Source organism: Squalius cephalus (genome assembly GCF_949319135.1).
Source record: "Squalius cephalus genome assembly, chromosome: 1".
Taxonomy (NCBI): Eukaryota; Metazoa; Chordata; class Actinopteri; order Cypriniformes; family Leuciscidae; genus Squalius; species Squalius cephalus.
In genome coordinates, this window is record NC_137122.1 from 66,211,613 (window position 1) to 66,237,406 (window position 25,794).

Genomic DNA, 25,794 nt, shown 5'->3' on the forward strand with positions numbered 1-25,794 from the left:
ATCAAGGAGACTGAATGAAATAAAACAAAGTCCAAACACAAACAAAAACAGAACCTGGTTGTCACAGTGTATTGTATATATATATGTAGGGTAACACACTGAGGTCAGATACAATACACACATATACACACACACATTCATATACATGTGTATACATGAAGACTTCAGATGTAAAATAAAAAAAAATCTTCTAAAATGAGCATTTTTATCAAGCTTGTATATTTAGGTTCAGTAATTTCACTTTAATGACAATTAATAGGTCATTTTCATTGCCATTAAAGTGAAATAACTGAACATAAACATACAAGCTTGATAAAAATTATCAAACTAGAAGAAAATTTCAGATGGCACTTAGAGGCTTTTACATCTTAAGTATTCATATATGTGTGTGTGTGTGTGTGTGTGTGTGTGTGTGTGTGTGTGTGTGTGTATATATATATATATATATATATTACAGTGTTTCCCCTACAATGTATTGATTTTCACTGGACTGGATTTTCAGCGGCGCTGCAAAATCTTAACATGATCAGTAACATCACGACATTCACTTACACACCTAAAAACACTGAAACATGGTGACCGGCGGCGCTGCTAATGGGCTCTGAATCCACTTTCCAAAGGAGGAAAGAGCAACAAATGGAAATGTTTTTGATTAGGCTAATGTTACGTTGCCATAAGGGGCCGTTCTCATTCTCGTTTTCTCAGGCGCGCCTCTGTTCATGGTTGCATAGCAACGACAGACGCCACGGGAGAGCGAGCAAGTGCTTGTGGAAAGGAGAAAGCGATACGAACTTTTCTCCGTTTAAGTCTATGGGGTCGCTGTGTCCATTTTTTTTACTGTCTATGGAAAATGTGCCGTCCCGCCCCTCCGTGGGCGATCAGGTTTAGTAACTTCACGTGCAGGTCTTTTCCGCTCCGTGTTTGCGCCGCGCTCTCGGTTCCATGTGTGTGTGTGTGTGTATCGGCGCACTGCGCTCTCTGCTCAATGTTCAGCTCCGTGTTTGCGTTGCGTGTTCTGCTCTGTCGTTAACGGTCCAAATGCTCCAATCATGTACCGATCACGCACTGGAAAAGCAAAGTCTGCTCATATAACGTGAAATTTCTCAGTAGTAGACTTCTGTTTGCTGAGCTGGTATAGCCATGCTGGGCAACAATGGTAAAATGACCTGCTCTGATCACATGCTCTGGTAATAATAGCTTTGTATGGCTATACTTTATTTTGATAATTAGTCAAAAAATAAATCTGTTAAATCTGAGTATGCTGCATAGAACTGAATGAAGAATAATATATTGATATTTTATATTTTAATATAGGGCTATTTTCTGTCCAATTTGTGTGGACATTTTTCTTTTTTTCCCCTTTTTTGTGTGTTTTATTTAATTAGTGATTCTACATTTAAATATTGATGATTACAAGTTTGGGGGAAATGCGATTAATTGCGATTAATCACAGCAAATTGTGCGATTAATTAGTTAATTTTTTTTAATGATTCCCAGCCATAATATATATATATTTTTTACATATTGCCCCTTTCTTACATTTGAGCCCCTGCCCCTGATGAACTCTTTGCACGTCCCTGGAGGTTAGTGAAGTAAAATAGGCTATGGAATCTAGTCACCTTTTAAACTTGAAGTTTCATTTGGATTTTAATGTTCAAAATGTCTACAGGATAAAATAAATGAAAGTACTGGTTACATGATGATATCTAAGTGCTAAAGTGTGTTACAGAAAAAAAATCAGTAGTGCAGGTGAGGGAGGAAAGAGTTTAAATTTTTCACTATCAATTTCTACCTTACAGCTGAAAATTAACACAAAAGAAAAACATGAATAATCCTGTCCTAATCCTGTTTGTGACCAGTTCAAGGTGTGCTACAATAATCATGCATTCTGTTGATAGTATGTCAAATTTGTATGTCTCAAAATGTCCATTTCTATCCACAAAACTTGCCAGAAATTATGGTTTAAGGGGTTATTAAAAAAAAAAATCTTCCAGGGGTGCATGCCCCCGGACCCCCCGCGAGCGGCTTGGTAACAACCTCCGGCAGGTAGCAGCACCGCTGCTGGAAAAATTTATAGGGGAAACACTGATATATTTATATATTATATATATATACACACACACACACACACACACACACACACACACACATAAGAAATGGATCATATACATATAATACATACATACATATTATATTTATAAATAAGCCAACACAGAAAACAAAAAAGCTATAAACACGTTTACAGATTGTGAGCCCTACAACCTACTGCGCCAATTCTTCATCTATATTTTAAAGATGGAGCTGACCTCCGCCCCGACCTCCGACTTTCACGGTAGTCCATCCAGTCACTGATTGCGACCATGGGTGGAAAAAAAGCACATCGAGGTGCTGGTGTTCTAGCTACATATCACATATTTGAGCTTATTTTATTACAAATTATTTACTTTAAATTTGGGTAATTTTGGAAATCCAAAAATTACTATCTTGTACACATGCTTTTAAAGAAACAGATTTTGAATTATTTTAAAGTGATGCCCTACAAATGAGATTGTTAGTAATAAAGTCCCTTTAGATTAGTGATTCTCAACGGGGGCGTTCAGAGAACAACGGGGGACGTTGGAAGCAAGATTTTTGAAAGGTGGAGTTCAGGTGTTAATGGGGGGCGTTCACAAGTTTAAATATGTAACGCAAATTTTTGTTCATTTACTTTTATTCATTTTAAGCATTTAGTAATTTAGTTGTAATAAACACTTTAAGTGGGCTATTTAAAAAGTGTTAGGACTATGTTTTTGTTAAATTATGTTGTAAAACATATGCGCAGAGTGTGATATCATATTGTGTGTGCACGCGCATCTATGGTGCGCGTGAAAGAATACCTCAGCAACGCTAAAAAAATAAATAAAAAAAACATTCGTCCACAGCCGCTCTGACCGCACGTCCACCGTCAGTGTTGTAGGCACTAGGCAGGTTTTTTTGATTGAAAGCAGTATCAATAATGTCAAAAATATGATGTGCAGTAAAGTTCGAGTATGTGTTCTCATCGTGCGCGCTTGTTGTGATTGTTGTGAGTTTTGACGAGTTGTATTTTGACGACTTGTATTTTGCCTAACATTCTAAAATCTTCCAGTTTAATGCGACATGTAGCCTATCATTACTTTTGCAACGACTCTATTATTTTTCCAGTCATAGACCAGCGCTCAGAATCCAGACACTGACTAGAATCCAGCGCTGACAAGAATCAGCGTTCACAAGCTCAAAAATGTGTTTGGCGCTGACAACAATCGGGTGGTGCCGAGAATCCAGCGCTGACTAGAATCACGCAGCGGAGGAATGGAAAGTTGACAAGCCATTAAAAAGTATTGACTTCAGAAACACTTATATTTTTTCAAATATTTTCAATAAATCATGTTCCCATTCACTCCGGCAACGAATTTTAAAATTAATTAAACTATATTCTATTTAGGTTAAACTTTTACATTTTTTTTTTACTTTTACAAGTTTTACTTTTACAAGGTAAAACTTTTACATTTTTAGGCATTAACTAATTCAAATCCCTCATGCCAAAATGTTTTCTTTGTTCACCAAGTAATTTACTGGTCAGGCATTATTGTTAACTAGCAAGACAGTAAGAAGAAAATGACAATTTGATGGATAATTTAAATATATTCTGCAATCACATTTTGGTAATGTATTCATTCGGCCATCACATCTGAGCACGAAACGCTGCTTGGGTAGTTTAAAGATATAAAAATAATTAATAATACAATAATAATTTAATTGTTTATATGTGTTTACCAAGGTATTTTAGGCCTACAATTCTAACATAATTTTTCATGAAAAAATCATGATTGTATTTATTTATTTTTCGAAAGTAAAGTTAATGTAAGCAGCTTCTTGCAATACTCTCCTAAATGCGTAATAAAACCTAAGTGCAAACATTACCGCTTTATGACCATCCTTTATTTTTCAGTGCATTTGTTTTACAATATATGGCTATTACTGTCATGGGATTAATATTATAACTATTATTATGTAATGTAGATAGACACTGTAACTAAATGAGGTTTGATTTTTCTTTGTTTAATTTGCACACTGAATATGGGTTGGCACTTTTAATTTTGAACTCTCAAAGTGCACCAGATTGATGAATTTAACATTAAAATGCAAAAAAAAAAATTACGGGGGTGGGGGGTTTGCCCCCAAACCCCCCAACCCCCCAACCCCCCAACCCCCCGAGAAGGCCTGAGGTCCACTCACCACAGATTTACCAAAATCCTGTGACAAACACTGGTATTGCTATGCCAGTGCAGTTTATAACTTGTTTTTTGGATGAATCACTGTGGAGTATAGTTCAGTTGTATTAATAAAAGACAATTTTGCACTTATTTCATCTATTAACTCTCACTCGTTCCTGGTCGCTCATTAGTTTGGCGGTGGGGGGCGTTTAGGGATTTGGATATTGGATAGGGGGCGCTGGCCCAAAAAGGTTGAGAACCACTGCTTTAGATCTTTTAGAAACCTGTGAAGGTTACCTTACTGAAGCTGCTGACGTTCATTTTCTTCCCTCAAGACGACGTTTTAAAACTTTTGCTTTTGGTGGTGCTTTAAGCTCTATTATACTACTTTGTGCCAAAGTTTTGTGATTTTGTTTTAAGCTTTGTATTCTGTATCCATTTAAAAGTTAAATAATATACGAAAATAAAGCAAATACATTTTAAAGGTGTCTGGAGTGTGTGGGTATTTCTCTATAGTGCGGCACTCATATTTTTCAGATATACCTGCAATTTGCTTGTTTCAAAAACCATCTGGAATCTGCCACAAAATAAGTGCACACACAACACACTTTAAAAATATTAATTACTCAATTCCACATATTAAACACTTTACAACTGACAATCTAACTACTGTAAATCCCTGGGAATTAAGTGTTTTGTAATAAAACTTGCTAAAACAGCATGACAAAATGAACTTACTAACAAATAAATGGAAAGAGAGTGTGTAACATTTGTTTTTTAGCAATTATTTCTAAAAGCTGAAGGAATCTTTCCTCTCTCTGGCCTCCTGTTCTCGTCTCTCCTCATGCTCTCGTCGCTCTTTCTTTTCTTTCCTCTCTTTCATTAGCCACTCTCCACTCTACAAGAACACAGGTGTGTTCATCAGCCCCCTGCAAAATCAGCACAGAATTTAGCATTAGTGATGAACCATGGTCAATCTATATTATTATATTAATATTAATGTTACATGGACAAGTTGAGGTACACTTGATAACAGTAGCTTGCTACGTAGCCAACATATATTGCATATCAAATCTGGTAAAGATAAAATCGCTGTCAAATAAAAAATAGTTTTGTAACTATCATTTAACTGAGAAACAACGTCGTTGTTTGAATAAAACAGTGTTAACTAGCTGACAGGCTCGTTCTGTTCGGTAATAATAATGATAAAATTGTCAATTTTGCAGCCAATTCACAAAATTGTACCCTCAATTTACATTATTTAAACTTTTAACAAGTCAGTCGTTTACTTATATGATGTTAAACAAATACAATTTAACCACAAAGAAACAATAAGTGTTTTGTAAAGTATTTACACTTGAAAACAGCCGCATCTCCGTTTTCTGCCATTTTCGAATATAACGATGACAACTCCTCTCCCGTGGCATCATGGGATAGTAAAGTGTCCATCATATGCGCACTTCAGAATCTCGCCGGAAGTAGTAGGTCATCCGGGTACTTTTCACCTACTGTTTTTCGAATTCTATGATTTTGGACCAAGCGGCAACATTCTGATCTGTAAAATGAAGCCTACCCGGAAGTGCGAAAAACTGCAATACATCGAAAATCCGCTAGAGGAAGGTCCCAAAAGGGAGCAAATGTCCATAGACCCCATGTTAAAATGTCCGTTTTCACAGCATAAATTCATGTTTTTACAGGTTGGTCCCATGGACTTTTATGGTATTTTTCGATAGCTTCCGAGTGCCTGACAACTGTGAGGGGGGTGAATTTTTTTCTGACTGGTTAGTTTAGATCGTATTTAGATATAAAATGTATGACAAATAAGGGCGTGGTTAACTTTGATTGACAGCTTGATTGACAGCTTAGGCTGCGCCAAGGAGAATGACAACATAAGAAGCGCCATTTTTTAACACAGTTGAAATTTTACTGTTTCTGTATCATGAAATGTAGTTTTAAGAGTTTTTCAGGCGAGAATGTAGTTGTTTAAAGCTCAAATCTGTGGTTAATTTAAAGATTTATGAAAATTTGATCCAGTTGTGAGATCCAGCGATGACCGGGCACTCGGCACATGTACCCCGCCTGGAACAGCCTTTCCTCGGCAGTCGTTCTGGCGTTTGCCGCGGACTCTGGCGTCTCTGTAGTGGTTAAACATGAGATATAATTCGTTTTGTCTATATCTAACGGGCGATTTTTGGTCTTGTGAATCTATAATTTGGTCCCTGGGCAATAGTTTTGGCTGAGAGCTAAGTGAAGTTTCATAACTTTATAAGCTATTTAACTTTACCATTGTATGGTTAGACTAGAGCGCTGACTTTGTATGTTTGACTGAATTGTTTGCTTTATTTGTATAGCTTCTTGTACCTTTTACTTATACTTTTATAATGGCTAATATTGATAAAAGTGAAATGTAACAAAAAGAGACTGGGTTGAGTTTTGTCATTTTAAATTTTAATTTGTCGAAGATGATCTGTAAAGGTGTTTACTGCAAAATCTGTTGTTTAGTACAAATGCACATATTGCCTGGACCATATTAAAATGTTTAATATTTTTATATTATATTTAAAACGAAAAGAGGCAGGTTTGTGTTTTATATTTCGTTTTGTTATAAATAGGCAAACGTTATGTGCAGTAATTATAATTAATACGTGTAGCCTGAACCACATTTGTGTGGCTATAATGTTTAAGATTTCTTTAAATGAAAACGAAAATGTTAGTATGGTGTTTTATAACATATTTCGTTGCCTAAAATATACACAGAGATAACCGGAGTAGCAGAGCGAGCTGAGTGACGCGTGCTGCGTCAGAAGGTGGGCGGGGTTAGGATTTCCCAAGATTTTCCAAGATGGCGCCGCCCATACCCCCCATAAACGGCTTCAAATCCGTTCTTCAGAAATTCTATGGGTGACGTCACAGACGCTTTGTCCATATTTTTTACAGTCTATGTTTCGGACATACCATGCTGCTCGCGTACTGTTTTTCGCATACTATATAGTAGGGAAGTATTCGATTTCGGGCGCAGCTTAAATGAGCGTAGGGCGCCCTCAGGCTGCTGGTATGGATTGAAAACACAGTACATCAGAGTATCCAGCACTCATAATGATTACATCGACGCATTTGGGTATAAATTCAGTAAATATTATTCCTGTCTATAGAAATCTGATGTAAATCTATGAGAATCTATCAATATTTCTCCAAATCTGCACATTTTTGAGCTAAAAGCCCTGAGGGACGTTGTTTTGTCAAGAGTTGTCATGACGACAGCACAGGAGTTTTTTTCTGAATGGGAGCGGCTGATGCTCATAATTCATATTTAAGGTATCGACTCATTTTTTCATTTCATAACTCCTGACACAAATTAAGACATAACTGTCACTATAAGTTTCTCAGAATACAATAGTGGTCAAATACTGAAACTTGAGTCTTATATCTTTTTAATGATGTATAGTTTGTCAAGGTAATAACATTAAATCTGATAGTAATTTTGAACTATTTAAAAAAAAAAAAAAAAAAAAAAAACGCTTCAGTGTGCCGGCGCACTGGCAAAGGTTAACAGGTTAATAACACAAAATTAAAAAGGTGATATCAAGCTTTAAATATTTGATTAAGACAGACAGTTTATAGTATACAATAATTATAGCAGTTTCTGTAGAGGCAGAACAATGTTTTTTTTCTGACATCAGGATCAGAACTGTTCATAACTGCTTTCAATTTAATCTTTGTATTTCACAAATATCTAATTTTGGTGCAACATATACTGTAACTTGTAAAAACCGAATGAGTGCATTTTAAAAGTCTGTGATCAGTATCTGCCTGTAATAAGATCCACTGAAGGTAAGTTGACTGAACGCTAGTGATGGGCGCTTTCGAAACACGCTTCATGAAGCTGTGAAACCTTTACAAATCTTTTGTTTCGGATCAGTGGTTCGGAGTGTGTATCAAACTGCCAAAGTAACATGATTTCAGTAAACGAGGCTTCGTTACGTCATAACTGTTTCAAAACGTTTGGAAATGTCAATGGTTCACCACTGGGGGGTGATGATCTCTGTGAACCCATGAATCATGCAGATTCACTGAGATTGAACAAGGGTTTGTGGGTTTTACCTGATCTCTGATCAGTTTTACACATTTGTAGACATTTTAATTAGACATTGGTATAATTAAAAGCAATAATAGTAGTTAATAGTCTCTTATTGGCCTGTTTAGCTGAGCCATCCATAAAATACACCGACACTGCCTCACGGTGCAGCACTAAAGCAGATGAACTGCCTTTTACAAAACTTGTTTGATTGTCTTCTGCTTAAGGAAATACTTTTATTCCTTAATCTGATCATGTTAGTTTATACAGTTATTCTTTGTTCATGTTAGTTCACAGGGGATTTACTAATGTTAACAGAAAAATGTAAAAATGTATTAGTAAATGTTGAAACTTAAGATTATTAAATGCTGTATAGTATTGTCCATCATTGGTTCATGTTAACTAATGTAGTTAATGTTAACAAATGAAACCTTACTGTAAAGTTTTAGCAAGTAGACAATGTGTCTGAAAACAACCGACATAAACACATTTAACCCAGTGAGCAAACCAAGGGTGACATTGACATGAAAGAACCTTAAAGATTAAATGAAATAAATGTGTAAACTAACATAAATAGATCAACGCTTTCAACCTTTGTATTGTTACAATGTTGGTAGTATATCCCTCTGATGGTCTTCGTTTAGGAGTCACATCCTGGGCCTCCCAGTCAGAAGTGACTGGACACCTAAAAATGAAACTTCCTCCATCCCAGTAAAAACCAATGCAATTTATATTTGTTCTATAATATTTATTCTTTTTAATTTAGTATTTTGAGACAATTTGATTGAACTTATTAATATTTATGCAATATTTATAGTCCATTTTTTCCATTGAAAATAATGATTTTTATTTTTATTTTTATTTTTATTTTTTTCTATGCAGTATTTTCGATTAAAATAGAGACTAGGCTTTCAGAAAAAAAAAAAATCAATTTATTAAACAAAATTAAATAAATCATGTTATTGCATGGGTTTACCACTAGATCCCTGTATAGCTCTAAATGGAGATGCTTGTGAATTCTAGTTCCAAGACCAAATTACTTACTTTTAAGATGTGGATTGAATGTATTTTTTTAGAAATTCTCAAATAATACTTTTTGCCAAGGTTTATAACATTTTATTAATTATTATTTAAATAATTGTAATAATTATATATATATATATATATATATATATATATATATATATATATATATATATATATATATATATATATATATACATATATATATATATATATTAATTATAATTATTAATTATGTTATGTTTTTCACTCTTGATGTTTTAGAGTTTCACCCCTTCATTGCTGAGCACTTTTTTTCTGCATTGTGCCTGATTTGTAGAGAATTTTTGTGTTTTTGTCAATTTCCCATTCATTTCCTATGGGGGTCATTTTTGACTGAAGACCAAAATCGTGACTAATTTTTTTACGACCACTTAGCATGCTCGGATCATGAACCTTCCGATGAAGCTGTGATTTTTAAAAATTCAAAACAGAAAATTATTCGGTCAGAAATGACGAGGACCATCAGAGGGATATTTAAATGAACAATGTGTAGTCGTTCTCCATGTTACCTTTACCTTGATATCCCTGTTTATTTGTCAGCAAAAGTCTGCTGGATGAAGATGAACACGTTATAGTCGGGGAGCCAAAGTCTCAAAAGCTCAATAAAATGGGTTGAACCTGACATGGTCTGTTATACTTTTTATTTGTGTTTTTTCTGTTAACTTTGACCCTAAGAAGCAATAATTGGAGGGTCTGCTCTGCCGGAAATATCGCGGAAAAAAATTGTGGCCATTTTTGTGTATGCACCCTTTATTTTTTATCAGAAAAATGTGAAAAATGATTTTTTCCCTCAAATCCTCAGTGGGTTTGGTAGGCTGTCAATAAATGCACTCCAGATACAAAGAACACATTTGCTGACAACATCCACTGAAAAAATAACTCTTAAAACACATTTCTACATGATTTTGCATCAATTTAATGCAAAAAATTAGGCGTTTTCTCACCTTTTTCCAATATTTTCATCTTTACTTCATTGGCAATCAACTATTCCCCCAAGTTATGACATCAGTCAATATGTCATTCTTTTCACCAAACAGTATACTCACTCCACAGAAAAAATCATAAAAATCCAACCAAAATCAATGGATCTGTGATGATTTCACTAATAGTTGATCAGCAGGCTCAGAACCTCAATAGAATTGTAGGCTACTCTCAAAATTCCGAAAGACATATAGTCCATGAGCCAGGGGGGTTGATCGGTATCATCGGGGGAAAAAATGCTATCATTGTTATTTGGCAAGGTATACACCCCTAGTATTAGAAAAATCACTATAGCAGTGCAGGGGTGGTAGCGAAATCACTTTTTTCAGCTCATGAAGTTACTAACCCCCTAAGATAAATTCCGTTTTTGAAATCTGGTGTATATCTGGTTTAGGCTCATGCTAGGGATATTGTCAATATTCTATAATATGGTGCTTGGTATCACTGGAAAGGGGACCTTTTAGGCTTTCATTTAAGCCCAGTACTGAATCTGTCTGACAAACACAGAGGTCACATGACTTCTTTAAACCAGAAATAACACACATTTTTTCACAATTTCCGCCTAAACTAAAAATCCGCCTAAAATCGCTGTGCCATGAAAGAACACCACGGACACAAAAGTCAACAACTTCAATACTCAAGGCACTCTGATGACTCAGAAAATGTATAATATACCCATACTATTTATTTGTGAGAGCCTTAAATTAGACTTGTGCAGCCAGCACAAGTCTTCAAAATAGAATAGAGCCAATAGAATGGACAAATAGAATACCCTAGTCCAGGGCCAAATGTTGTAATAAAAACACTTGTAATTGGTGTAACAAAATGTTTCTATCATGTATTTTGATATTCACCCACTTTCAGTTAGAATGTCAGAATGTAGCTCATGCACTGAATGTTGATGGATTTTGACAAGGTTTTGTCAGTTTTGTGAAAAGATTGTTGGAATCAATCGCTGTAAAAATCTGTTATTGTCTATCCATTCTAAAAGTGCATCTATCCATTATAAAAGTCCATCTATCCATCATAAAAGTGCATCTGTCCATTATAAAAGTCCATCTCTCCATCATAAAAGTCCATCTCTCCATCATAAAAGTCCATCTATCCATTCTAAAAGTCCATCTCTCCTTTATAAAAGTGCATCTATCCATCATAAAAGTGCATTTGTCCATTATAAAAGTGCATCTGTCCATTATAAAAGTCCATCTCTCCATCATAAAAGTCCATCTTTCCATCATAAAAGTCCATCTATCCATTATAAAAGTGCATCTCTCCATCATAAAAGTCCATCTCTCCATCATAAAAGTCCATCTATCCATTCTAAAAGTCCATCTCTCCATTATAAAAGTGCATCTATCCATCATAAAAGTGCATTTATCCATCATAAAAGTGCATTTATCCATTATAAAAGTGCATCTGTCCATTATAAAAGTCCATCTCTCCATCATAAAAGTCCATCTCTCCATCATAAAAGTCCATCTATCCATTATAAAAGTGCATCTCTCCATCATAAAAGTCCATCTATCCATTCTAAAAGTCCATCTCTCCATTATAAAAGTGCATCTATCCATCATACAAGTGCATTTATCCATTATAAAAGTCCATCTATCCATTATAAAAGTGCATCTCTCCATCATAAAAGTCCATCTATCCATTATAAAAGTGAATCTCTCCATCATAAAAGTCCATCTATCCATTCTAAAAGTCCATCTCTCCATTATAAAAGTGCATCTATCCATCATAAAAGTGCATTTATCCATTATAAAAGTGCAGATATCCATCATAAAAGTGCATCTGTCCATTATAAAAGTCCATCTCTCCATTATAAAAGTCCATCTCTCCATCATAAAAGTCCATCTCTCCATCATAAAAGTCCATCTCTCCATCATAAAAGTGCATCTGTCCATTATAAAAGTCCATCTATCCATTATAAAAGTCCATCTATCCATTATAAAAGAGCATCTGTCCATTATAAAAGTGCATCTGTCCATTATAAAAGTCCATCTCTCCATCATAAAAGTCCATCTCTCATCATAAAAGTCCATCTATCCATTATAAAAGTGCATCTCTCCATCATAAAAGTCCATCTATCCATTCTAAAAGTCCATCTCTCCATTATAAAAGTGCATCTATCCATCATACAAGTGCATTTATCCATTATAAAAGTCCATTTATCCATTATAAAAGTGCATCTCTCCATCATAAAAGTCCATCTATCCATTATAAAAGTGAATCTCTCCATCATAAAAGTCCATCTATCCATTCTAAAAGTCCATCTCTCCATTATAAAAGTGCATCTATCAATCATACAAGTGCATTTATCCATTATAAAAGTGCAGATATCCATCATAAAAGTGCATCTGTCCATTATAAAAGTCCATCTATCCATTATAAAAGTCCATCTATCCATTATAAAAGTCCATCTATCCATTATAAAAGAGCATCTGTCCATTATAAAAGTCCATCTCTCCATTATAAAAGTCCATCTCTCCATCATAAAAGTCCATCTCTCCATCATAAAAGTCCATCTCTCCATCATAAAAGTGCATCTGTCCATTATAAAAGTCCATCTATCCATTATAAAAGTCCATCTATCCATTATAAAAGAGCATCTGTCCATTATAAAAGTGCATCTGTCCATTATAAAAGTCCATCTCTCCATCATAAAAGTCCATCTCTCATCATAAAAGTCCATCTATCCATTATAAAAGTGCATCTCTCCATCATAAAAGTCCATCTATCCATTCTAAAAGTCCATCTCTCCATTATAAAAGTGCATCTATCCATCATACAAGTGCATTTATCCATTATAAAAGTCCATTTATCCATTATAAAAGTGCATCTCTCCATCATAAAAGTCCATCTATCCATTATAAAAGTGAATCTCTCCATCATAAAAGTCCATCTATCCATTCTAAAAGTCCATCTCTCCATTATAAAAGTGCATCTATCAATCATACAAGTGCATTTATCCATTATAAAAGTGCAGATATCCATCATAAAAGTGCATCTGTCCATTATAAAAGTCCATCTATCCATTATAAAAGTCCATCTATCCATTATAAAAGAGCATCTGTCCATTATAAAAGTCCATCTCTCCATCATAAAAGTGCATTTATCCATTATAAAAGTGCATCTATCCGTCATAAAAGTGCATTTATCCATCATAAAAGTCCATCTCTCCATCATAAAAGTCCATCTATCCATTATAAAAGTGCATTTATCCATCATAAAAGTCCATCTATCCATTCTAAAAGTCCATCTCTCCATTATAAAAGTCCATCTCTCCATCACAAAAGTCCATCTCTCCATCATAAAAGTCCATCTATCCATTATAAAAGTGCATCTATCCATCATAAAAGTGCATCTGTCCATTATAAAAGTGCATCTCTTCATCATAAAAGTGCATCTCTTCATCATAAAAGTGCATGTCTTCATGTTCATTTTATGAAGTATACTTAAGTAATTTTCAAGTATATTTTTAAGTATACTTTATGTAGTAAGTATACTAATATCAATGTGTACTTGTAGTAAAATTGTGTACTATTTCAATACTGCTTGGGACTAAATTGGCTCACTTTTCGTATTTTTTGTATTTGTAAGAGTAGTAAACTAAGTACACAACTAGGTTTCTCATTTGTAATGCATCTGTACTACAAGTGAACTTATAAGTATACTAGTAGTTTACTGTTTTAATACAAGTAGTACATTTTTTAGTTTATGAAAGTACACACTGATGTGTACTCTCAGTAAACTACTAGTTTCGTAGTTTATACTGCAAGTGTACTTGTAAGTTTTCTTTAAGTAAACATAACATTATACTTTGCACTTAACATGTAACATTATTATTTTTGCACTTGAAAAATACCTTTAACTGTACTTTAAATTTAAAAACATGTTATTAGCTTCATGCATCCTTTTTTAATCTTAACACTTGAATGTCAGTAAGTTTCATAAAGAAAGGCAACATTTTAAACAAAAAAGTAGAATTAGAGTAAATTGATTTACACGACCAGTGGACTAGCCTACACAAAAATTCATGCAGAATTAGAAACATATCTGTTTTATATCAATTTTCTAATCAATATTTTCAAACAATGTAAGTTTCATAAGACTGTATGTATATGAAAAAACTATGTAAAAAAGTATATTTAATTGACTACTCAATCAAAAGAGTTAACACAACTACAAGACAAGTATACAGTACTTTGAATTCTTAATTATTCTTTTAAGCAGGGTTCACCAATCTCGGTCCTGGAGGGCCGCTGTTCTGCAGAGTTTAGGACAGCGGCCCTCCAGGACCGAGATTGGTGAACCCTGCTTTTAAGTATATCTGGATCAAAAGATTGAGTTCAAGTACAGGCCAAATATACCTGGGCCCGTATTCATAAAGAATCTTAATGCAAAGAGTAGCTCCTAGTGACAAAATTCTAAGAAAATTCTTAGAAATGTGGCCGTTTACTCTTAAAATTAAAGAAAAAAATCCCAGTAAAGAAAAAAGTAATTCAGAAATCATCTTAACCCTTAAAAGAGGTCTTAAGGTCAAAATTGTTAGGAGCACGGACGAGGACTTTTAAGAGGCTGAAGAGTTTCTTCAGCAGAGGAGAACATGGCAGAAAGAAGAAGGAGAAGAAATCTGTTGCAGACAATGGATGACAGTGAGTTAATAAGACGCTAAAGATTAGATCGTGCATGGATCATGTTTGTGACTGATCTTAGAGACGCGCTAACATCTCCGACAGCGCAGAAATGCAATAGCGCCAGAAATGAAAGTAATCACTACATTACGATATTTGGCAACTGGGAAAATGCAACAATGCAGCAGTGTGTAATGTACACAGTCGCATGTAATTTCAAAGTGAAGGCTTAGAATAGACAAATCACAATTTATTTCCTTCTTGGACTACCAGCCAATCACAGTCTTCAAAAGATTGTGTCATACATAGCAACGGGGTCAGCCCCGCCTCCTCACTAAGATGAAAGTTTTTGTCTTTTCCTTGCTCAGAGTTGTTCTCAGATTGGCCCCGAATCGCTCTTAAGCTAAGACTCCTACGTAAAAGTTTTTAAAGGAAAACTCCGGTCAATTTTAACATTGAGCTTATTTTTTTGTAAATTTGGAGTGCTGTTAATACAGAGAACAACGACAAAAATCGGTGTTGCCTACACCATTTTATCCACTTTTTAAAATTTGCACCCTGTTGACTTCAATGGGGCAAACCTGCTTTTAGCCTCTTAACATCCTTGATGTGTCATTACAAGTGCACAGCCAATGTGAGTGATTCCTTCAGAGTGAACGCGGGTCAATCTGACTGCAGTAGATGTGAAAGATATGGATAAAAATGATAATAATTCAGCCAGCGCTCACATGGCTGTGCACTTGTAATGACACATCAAGGATGTTAAGAGGCTAAAAGCAGGTTTAAATATTGCCCCATTGAAGTCAACAGGGTGCAAATTTTAAAAAGAGGATAACATGGTGTAGGCAACACCGATTTTTGTCGTTGTTCTCTGTATTGACAGCACTCCAAATTGACAAAAAAATTAGCTCAATGTTAAAATTGACCGGAGTTCTCCTTTAAGCAAAATTAAGAGTTTTCTGAGAGGATTCTTAGAATCTTTATGAATACGGGCCCTGGACTTTTCTCTCAGTATACATCAAGTACACTGAAGTGTAATTTTAAGTATATTTCTGAGAAGTACATAAAATGTAGACTGAAAGTATACTTTCTTATTTTAAGTTTAAAAGAAGTATACTAAGTGTGAAAAACACCAAGCTTACATTAGCTACTGCTACTATTCCCCACCAATTCACAAGCACAAGAGAAAAAGTATTTTGTACTTACATTGAATACCCCTGGAACTCAATGGAAGTTGATTGAAGATGGTATAGTTATAGTGTTGTTATAACCAGTCAACTGAACCAACAATCTTTTCACAAAACTGACAAAACCTTGTCAAAATCCATCAACATTCAGTGCATGAGCTACATTCTGACATTCTAACTGAAAGTGGGTGAATATCAAAATACATGATAGAAACATTTTGTTACACCAATTACAAGTGTTTTTATTACAACATTTGGCCCTGGACTAGGGTATTCTATTTGTCCATTCTATTGGCTCTATTCTATTTTGAAGACTTGTGCTGGCTGCACAAGTCTAATTTAAGGCTCTCACAAATAAATAGTATGGGTATATTATACATTTTCTGAGTCATCAGAGTGCCTTGAGTATTGAAGTTGTTGACTTTTGTGTCCGTGGTGTTCTTTCATGGCACAGCGATTTTAGGCGGATTTTTAGTTTAGGCGGAAATTGTGAAAAAATGTGTGTTATTTCTGGTTTAAAGAAGTCATGTGACCTCTGTGTTTGTCAGACAGATTCAGTACTGGGCTTAAATGAAAGCCTAAAAGGTCCCCTTTCCAGCGATACCAAGCACCATATTATAGAATATTGACAATATCCCTAGCATGAGCCTAAACCAGATATACACCAGATTTCAAAAACGGAATTTATCTTAGGGGGTTAGTAACTTCATGAGCTGAAAAAAGTGATTTCGCTACCACCCCTGCACTGCTATAGTGATTTTTCTAATACTAGGGGTGTATACCTTGCCAAATAACAATGATAGCATTTTTTCCCCCGATGATACCGATCAACCCCCCTGGCTCATGGACTACATGTCTTTCGGAATTTTGAGAGTAGCCTACAATTCTATTGAGGTTCTGAGCCTGCTGATCAACTATTAGTGAAATCATCACAGATCCATTGATTTTGGTTGGATTTTTATGATTTTTTCTGTGGAGTGAGTATACTGTTTGGTGAAAAGAATGACATATTGACTGATGTCATAACTTGTGGGAATAGTTGATTGCCAATGAAGTAAAGATGAAAATATTGGAAAAAAGTGAGAAAACGCCTAATTTTTTGCATTAAATTGATGCAAAATCATGTAGAAATGTGTTTTAAGAGTTATTTTTTCAGTGGATGTTGTCAGCAAATGTGTTCTTTGTATCTGGAGTGCATTTATTGACAGCCTACCAAACCCACTGAGGATTTGAGGGAAAAAATCATTTTTCACATTTTTCTGAAAAAAAATAAAGGGTGCATACACTAAAATGGCCACAATTTTTTTTCGCGATATTTCCGGCAGAGCAGACCCTCCAATTATTGCTTCTTAGGGTCAAAGTTAACAGAAAAAACACAAATAAAAAGTATAACAGACCATGTCAGGTTCAACCCATTTTTGAGACTTTGGCTCCCCGACTATTAGTTGATCATCATAGATCTGAATCATTTTCTCTTTCTGTCTTCAGTTTGAGTGATTGCAGTATTACAGAGGAACAGAGTCTCATCCTGACTTCAGCTCTGAGATCAAACCCGTCACACCTGAGAGAGCTGGAGCTGAGCTGGAATAAACTAGGAGACTCTGGAGTGAAAAACCTCAGTGATCTACTGATGAACCCACAATTCAAGCTGGAGAAACTACAGTTAGTATCATTATACTGTACAGCAATTACAGTGTGACTGAAGTTTATTTATTTGAAGACAGCAGGGCTTATGTTTCATTGTTTATAGCAGTGCACTTTCTGGGTTTCCCCTATTGCACACAGGGGGTTAAAGTGGGATGTGAGTGTGCCGTACGGACTCTTATTCTGGCTGTACTGAAGACGAAGCGGTTTGACCAATCAGATAAAAGGGGCGTTTCAGCGCCGCCCACATGTGCAAACGAAATATCAAAGCCATAAACCGATTTGTAAACCACAAACGAAAAATTAGAAATCGAGCCGAAATCTCATTTTCCATTTATTAAACTAAACGAAACACCGAATAAATGATCCGTCTTTTCATTTCTCATTATTCCATTCCAAACAGGAAATGAAATGATCAAATGATACACGGACCGTGTCGTGTGTTCATTCGTTTTTTGATTTAATATTGAAAGTAGAAAAACGAGAAAACACTTCCTTTTTCGTCTTTTTATTTTTTCAGAAAAACTAAAAACAAGTATTCAGCTTGATTTTTCACTTTTCGTTCTCAGGTAGAAACATTTATTAACAGCTTGAATATTTGATTTCTACACGTATAGGCGGGAATGAAACGCTCCTTTCCTCTGATTTGTCAGCCGAAGATCAAACTGTCCCGTCATCAGTTCTTCCTCAGCTCCGCTCAGCAGAATAAAAGTCCTCCGCTGCTGCAGTTGTACGGATTCTGAACGCGTTTATTGCAACTACTACATTTCATCTTTTCCTCATCAAACACCCAGACTAATGGCTCGACACGACCCGCACCGGGGAAGAGCCTCGACAGGGCTTTCTTATGAGGCTTTCAGTTCTCAAGTGCCAGGGGGTCCTTGAAATAATTTACTATAACCTACTGTATTTTCCGGACTGTAAACTAAAGTCACGTTTTTATCATGAAACAAGTTGTGATTTATTCCAGAGTGACCTAGGCCTTTACAATGCATTTAAATGAGTTCACATAATCTAAATGTTGACTTTCAAAAGTAGGCGCGCCAAGAACACTATTCGCTGTATTTTGGTTTATATATATACAGTATATACTTTTTTTTTTCATCAATCTCTTTATTAAATTTTGAACATGAAATAAGAACAAAAAAAGTTCCCCTTCACATACAAAGAAAAAAAAAAATACAAAAACATAAACACCAAGAATCAACAAAAATAAACGACAAACAACATAGTAACAATGAAGGAAAAAACAAAACAAAATAAAAACACATTAACTAATAGCTGTGAGTGACGGTCCAAGAACTACTGCCCAGTCATTTGCAGCAAAAAACGTGGGACACTAAGTTTACTCAGGATTGTCTGGGAAGGTCAACTTCCCAACATATTCAAAAAAAGGGGGTATATATACAGGTGCTGGTCATAAAATTAGAATATCATCTAAAAGTTGATTTATTTCAGTAATTCCGTTAAAAAAGTGAAACTTGTATATTTTATAGACTCATTACATGCAAAGCGAGATATCTCAAGCCTTTATTTGTTATAATTTTGATGATTATGGCTTACAGCTTATGAAACCCACAAAATCAAAATCCCAGAAAATTAGAATATTACATGAAATCACACAGTAATTACACAGTGATACCATGGTCATTGAACCAGGTTTTGGTTCTTTTGGCAGTGTGGGCAAGTGCAAATCCTGCTGGAAAATGAAGGAAGCATAAAGTGCTCTGGAAATGTCCTGGTAGACGGCTGCGTTGACTCTGGATTTAATAAAGCACAGTGGACCAAAGTCCTCTTTTCTGATGAGAGCACATTTTGCATCTCATTTGGAAACCAAAGTCCCAGAGTCTGGAGGAAGAATGGAGAGGCACACAATCCAAGATGCTTGAAGTCCAGTGTGAAGTTTCCTCAGTCTGTGTTGGTTTGGGGAGCCATGTCATCGGCTGGTGTTGGTCCACTGTGCTGTCCACTCAACGCAGCCGTCTACCAGGACATTTCCAGAGCACTTCATGCTTCCTTCAGCAGACAAGCTTTATGGAGACGCTGACTTCATTTTCCAGCAGGATTTGCACATGCCCACACTGCCAAAATAACCAAAACCTGGTTCAATGACCATGGTATCACTGTGTAATTACTGTGTGATTTCATGTAATATTCTAATTTTCTGAGATTTTGATTTTGTGGTTTTCACAAGCTGTAAGCCATAATCATCAAAATTATAACAAATAAAGGCTTGAGATATCTCACATTGCATGTAATGAGTCTATATAATATACAAGTTTCACTTTTTTAACGGAATTACTGAAATAAATCAACTTTTTGATGATATTCTAATTTTATGACCAGCACCTGTATATAAAAAGCATGTATATATATATATATATATATATATATATATATACACACACACACACACACACACATATATACATGTATATATATATACGACTTCCGGTGACGTCATGACTGAATAGATATCGGAGAACGTGGTCTCCGCGAATTTATTGTTAAAACCAACTAAAATAACAAATTTAACTCGGCAAATAAAATACATCTTGCATTCTAAAGATGAGTTGATCTAGCAGACATGCCAAATCTGGGGCAAAACATGATCATTTGAGAGAAAGAGACGAAAGGAAAAAGTCTCCGAGCCCTATTCAGACTAGTTCCGACTCCTCTGAGGTAACCATGGCGGAATTAGTTGGTGAACTTAAACAACTGCGAAAGGAAAATCAGCAGGGGCACATCGGCACGAAGGAGTCGCTGACGAGATTAGAAACATCGGTCGAAGAGTTGAAAGGTCAGATAACAAAGCTGGAAACGCACATCATAGAGGCCGAAGAACGTATTAGTAACAGCGAGGACTCAGTGATGCGTCACGGGAGGGCGATTAGATACCTGCTGCAACGAGAGGTGGAACTTGTCTGCCAGGTGCGATGATCTGCAAAACAGGCTGAGACGAAAATAATTTGAGAATCTACCAAGTGCCCGAAAACAGCGAGGATGGGAAGAATCCAATTGAGTTCATAAAAGAACTACTCGCTTCAACTCTAAACTCTCTTCCCGATGGTGACATAAAAATTGAAAGGGCTCACAGAGCACTGGCTCCCAAGCCAAAAGAAACGGAACCACCCAGATCAATAGTAGTAAAATTTACGGATTTCTCGGTGAAAGAAGCGATTCTGCGTCAGGCCTGGGTACAAAAACAAGTCATGTATAATAATAGACGAATCTATTTCGATAATGACTACTCTCCGGAGAGCTCAGGTGCGTGACATGATTAGACAACTCAAGAAGAAGGACATTACTGCACGGAGCTTTTATCCTGCACAGTTGAAGATCAGCCTGACCACCGGTGACAAAACTTTCTTTACATTGGCGGATGCTCTGCCAACACTACAAGAGCTTGGTATCAAGACGCAAATGGGGGAACGTGACGCACTGGAGATGGAGCTGTCAAAAACCATGTGGCAGACACGGAGAGGAGGTCGTCGCAGGATTAATCAAGCAACGATGTCAGACGCGGATGTTAAAGCTTTCTTATCGGAGCAGATCATTTAGTTTTGTTTCCAGGAACAAATACAAGCAAGATACATATTTTTTGTATTTTTTGTATTTTTGTTGTCTTCTTCCTTCCCTTCATCGTGACTAGTGAACGTGAGGTGAGAACTATAATTTGTTAACGGAAGGGCTGATATATCAGAAACCATATGGTGATAGACATTTGCCGTGGCCACACTAGGACTGGTTGATATGGATGGTTTTGGCAATAAATGTGGAAGTAATAACACTTATTGAGTGGATGACACTCGCCCTTTGGGCTGCGACCCCCTCAAGGGAACCATTTAAATGGTGTGGTCGCAAACACGCAAGGTGTACTTTTTCCCCGGAGAGATCGAGTCACAACTCTCTGCTCACTTTCAAACGGGAACTGTTTGCCGTTTTTTTTTTTTACGAATCTACTTTGTGTCAAGTGCAAACAGTTGGATGTGGCGAAGTTCAAAATTATGTTCAAGTTCATTGTTCTCTTTTCCTTGACAGCGGTGATGCTTTATGTGTACATTTTTAGACACACTGATTGTTTTTTGGTTTGTGACCAGCCCAAAGTGGCAATATAAAAAAAAAACATTTAATTTTACTAATAACCATGGAAAGTTTGATGTGTGTTAGTTACAACGTGAAGGGGATAGGTAGCCCAGTAAAGATGAAAAAAATTCTAAATCAGCTCAAGACATTCAAATGTGGTGTTGCCATGTTACAAGAGACTCATCTCTCAGAAAAAGAACATTTGAAGTTGAAAAGAGAATGGGTGGATCAGGTTTTCAGTGCATCCTACGGTAAAGGGAGAAAAAGGGGGGTTGCCATCCTTATTAGTAAGGCTGTCTATTTTACAGAGGAAAGAATCATTAAGGATAAAGATGGCAGATATGTTATGGTTGTGGGAACAATTGGGGGTATTCAAATAACTTTTTTGAATCTATATGCTCCAAACGAAGACTGTCCAATATTTTTTAGGAAAATTTCCTCACTTGTGGCCGATGAAGCGGAGGGTATTGTAGTGATAGGTGGGGATTTTAATTGTGTCTTGAACCCATATGTGGACAGGTTACCAGCAGAAAAGAGACGTCAATCACGCAAAACAAATACGGCACTGGGGATGATGAATGAGCTGGGGCTGGTCGACGCTTGGAGATATCTCCACCCAAAAGAAAAAGACTATACATTTATGTCACAAATACACGGGAGCTATTCTAGACTCGAATTTTTCTGCATTTCAAAAACTGAGCTGCATATAGTAGTGGAGTGCAGTATAGAGCCCATTACTATTTCAGATCATAGCCCCGTTGTTTTAAAACTAAATTTGGGGCAACATAAACAGTTTAAATATTGGAGACTAAATATCTCAATACTGAATGATGCAGCAAATAAAAAGGAAATACAGAGGCAATGGGCTGATTACATTAAAATAAATGATAACGGATCTGTATCACCCTCTGTGCTATGGGATGCAGCCAAAGCAGTAATAAGGGGAAAGATTATTGCACTTACATCCAAAATAAAAAAGCAAAGGGAACTTAAACGATTGGAATTGTGGAAAGAAATAAGAAGGTTAGAATGTGAACATAAAACCTTTGGAAATAAAAAAATCCCTAGAGCTATTGAAGCAAAATAGACAGAAACTAGATGACCTGTTAACTTACAAGGCAGAGGGGGCTCTCAGGTATACAAGCAGAAAATATTATGAATTTGGTAATAGAGCAAGTCGGCTGCTTGCTTTCCAACTACGCAAAGCCCAATCTAGTAGAGCTGTTCCGAAAATTAGACATCCAAATACGGGTATTATAACATCACAACCTAAAGAAATTGCAGATGCATTTAAAGACTACTATAAAAAACTATACGAAGGGGATAAACAGCCAAACAAGGAAAGAAAAATTAAAAACTTTTTGGATTCTGTTAAATTAAATAGATTGACGAAAGAGGAGTCTGAAACAATGGTTAATCCCATAACAGAGGAAGAAATTCAGAAAAGTATTGGTAAACTCAAAAATAACAAATCGCCAGGAGTAGATGGCTTCCCGGGAGAATTTTATAAAGCTTTCATAAATGAATTAACCCCAATTTTGTGTCGAATATTTAATTACGCATTAGAGAAGGGAGATCCTCCAAAGTCATGGGCTGAGGCAGTAATTACAGTTATCCATAAAGCCGGGAAAGATCCCACTCAGTGTTCAGCCTATAGGCCCATAAACCTCCTTTGCCAGGATTTAAAAATTTTAACCTCAATTTTAGCAGAGAGGATGTAAAAACATATCAGAAAATTTGTGAAACCAGACCAGACAGGATTTGTTAGTGGACGTCATGGTGCCGACAATGTTAGGAGAGCTCTGAACATACAGATGATTGCAGGAAAGAGACAGGTCCCTTCCATGTTACTTAGTTTAGACGTGGAGAAGGCGTTCGATAGACTGGGTTGGACATATTTAAAACAAACACTGACACATATGGGCTTTCATGACAGATTTGTTGCATGGATACAAACATTTTATCATAATCCTAAATCAAGAGTTAGGGTGAACGCCCACTGTTCAGACTTTTTTGATCTTGGGAGGGGAACAAGACAGGGAGATGCTATGTCCCCGGTTTTGTTTGCACTTAGCATTGAACCCTTGGCCGAGAGCATAAGATGTAATCAGTATATACAAGGAATAACTGATTATGAGGAAAACAGTCACAAGATTGCCTTATAAGCAGATGACATTCTATTATTTGTTGAAAACCCAATTGCATCAATACCAGCTCTCCTTGATTGCCTTGAAGTATATGAATCCATTTCTGGATACAAAATCAATTCAACCAAATCAGAAGCACTTATGATCACTGGAGTCTGGCCCGTAGAACTAAACAATAGAACATCTTTTAGATGGTCAAAACAGGGATTCAAATATTTACCGTTACACCTAGACTTCCACAGTTGTATCAGGCAAATTATAATAAACTAATTAATACCATTAAAAAGGATTTATTAAAGTGGGAAGTGTTGCCACTTTCGCTGTTTGGTAGGATTGAGACAATAAGAATGAATATTCTGCCTAGATTGCTCTTTTTATTTCAATCCCTCCCAGTATGGATTCCTGCAACTACATTTAATATGCTAGAAAAACTCATATCAAAGTTCATATGGCAGAATAAACGACCCAGAATAAAATTAAAAACATTGACTTTAGGAAAGGACAGAGGAGGGCTGCGTCTCCCTAATTTAAGATATTATTATTGGGCTGCCCAGCTAACATCGATAGTGGCATGGATTAACAACAATGTTGAAACAGGATGGGTTAGCATAGAACAGAGCTCAGTACCAAATGCCCCTTTATCAATACTAGCCTTTATGACACCTCAATCCCAGAAAAAGATGAAAATAACAAATATATGGGTTAAGCAAACTCTGAGAGTGTGGACAACAGTTCAGAAGAAACTGAAAGGAGTGGCAACCATATCAAGGGCTATGTCCATAGCAGATAACCCTGAGATTTTACCCTCTAGGTGGAATGCTATTTTTAAAAGATGGACTGAGAAGGGTCTTACCATGATTGATCAGCTTTTTGACGGAAGTACATTGCGCTCTTTCTCTGATCTTAAAGAAAAGTTTGTTATCATCAAATGATTTTTTCAGATACCTACAAATAAGAAACTATATTACAAATCATAAGGAAAGGGAAATAATTAAGAAAGCCCCGACTAATGTTGAACAGTATTTCATTATTATAATCAAACAACACCCATTACATAAGAAGCACATGTCGCGCATATACAGCAGACTACTGCTTGATTCAACAGATAATACGTTCCATATAAAGACAAAGTGGGAGTTTGAAATGAATGGAAAAAAAAGGGGGTGTGTATACACACATATATATATTTATATATATACTTTTTAACCACAAATGCCCGTCTTGTACCATCTCTGAGATGTGCCACGTATTACATCATCACGTTGGAAAGGTCACGTGTCACGTCATCAAAAAATGTGTTTTGGGGTTTCATGACCCTTTAAAAATGAAATGAAATGAATGTGTAAACATGAATACATCAACAATTTCAACATTTGTATTGTTACAATGTTGGTAGTATATTTAAATGAACAATGTGTAGTCTTTCTCCATGTTACCTTTACCTTGATACCCCTGTTTATTTGTCAGCAAAAGTCTGCTGGATGAAGATGAACACGTTAGTTGATCATCATAGATCTGAGTCATTTTCTCAAGTCAAGTTTTAAAGCAGTCTTATAGCCTGGATTGATGGCTCGCAATATCGCAATATATATCGTTGGGAGAAAAATATCGCAATGTAATTTTTTCCCAATATCGTGCAGCCCTAATTTAAAGTGTGATGTCTGTGCTTGGAGGCTTTCAAATGTTCATGTTAACAGACATTAGCGCTCTAAAGTTCTCTGAAGTGTGGCTGAAAAA

General features: G+C 35.9%; 1 protein-coding gene across 1 annotated transcript in view; it reads left to right on the forward strand.

The window, feature by feature from the left end:
- LOC307159631 (uncharacterized protein) overlaps nt 1–25,794 on the forward strand; it is a 732,752-nt gene that overhangs the window by 80,696 nt on the left and 626,262 nt on the right. The window contains exon 13 of the mRNA XM_079873101.1: nt 17,669–17,842. Within this exon, the coding sequence (XP_079729227.1) occupies nt 17,669–17,842 (174 nt within the window). The remainder of the gene's footprint in view (nt 1–17,668; nt 17,843–25,794) is intronic.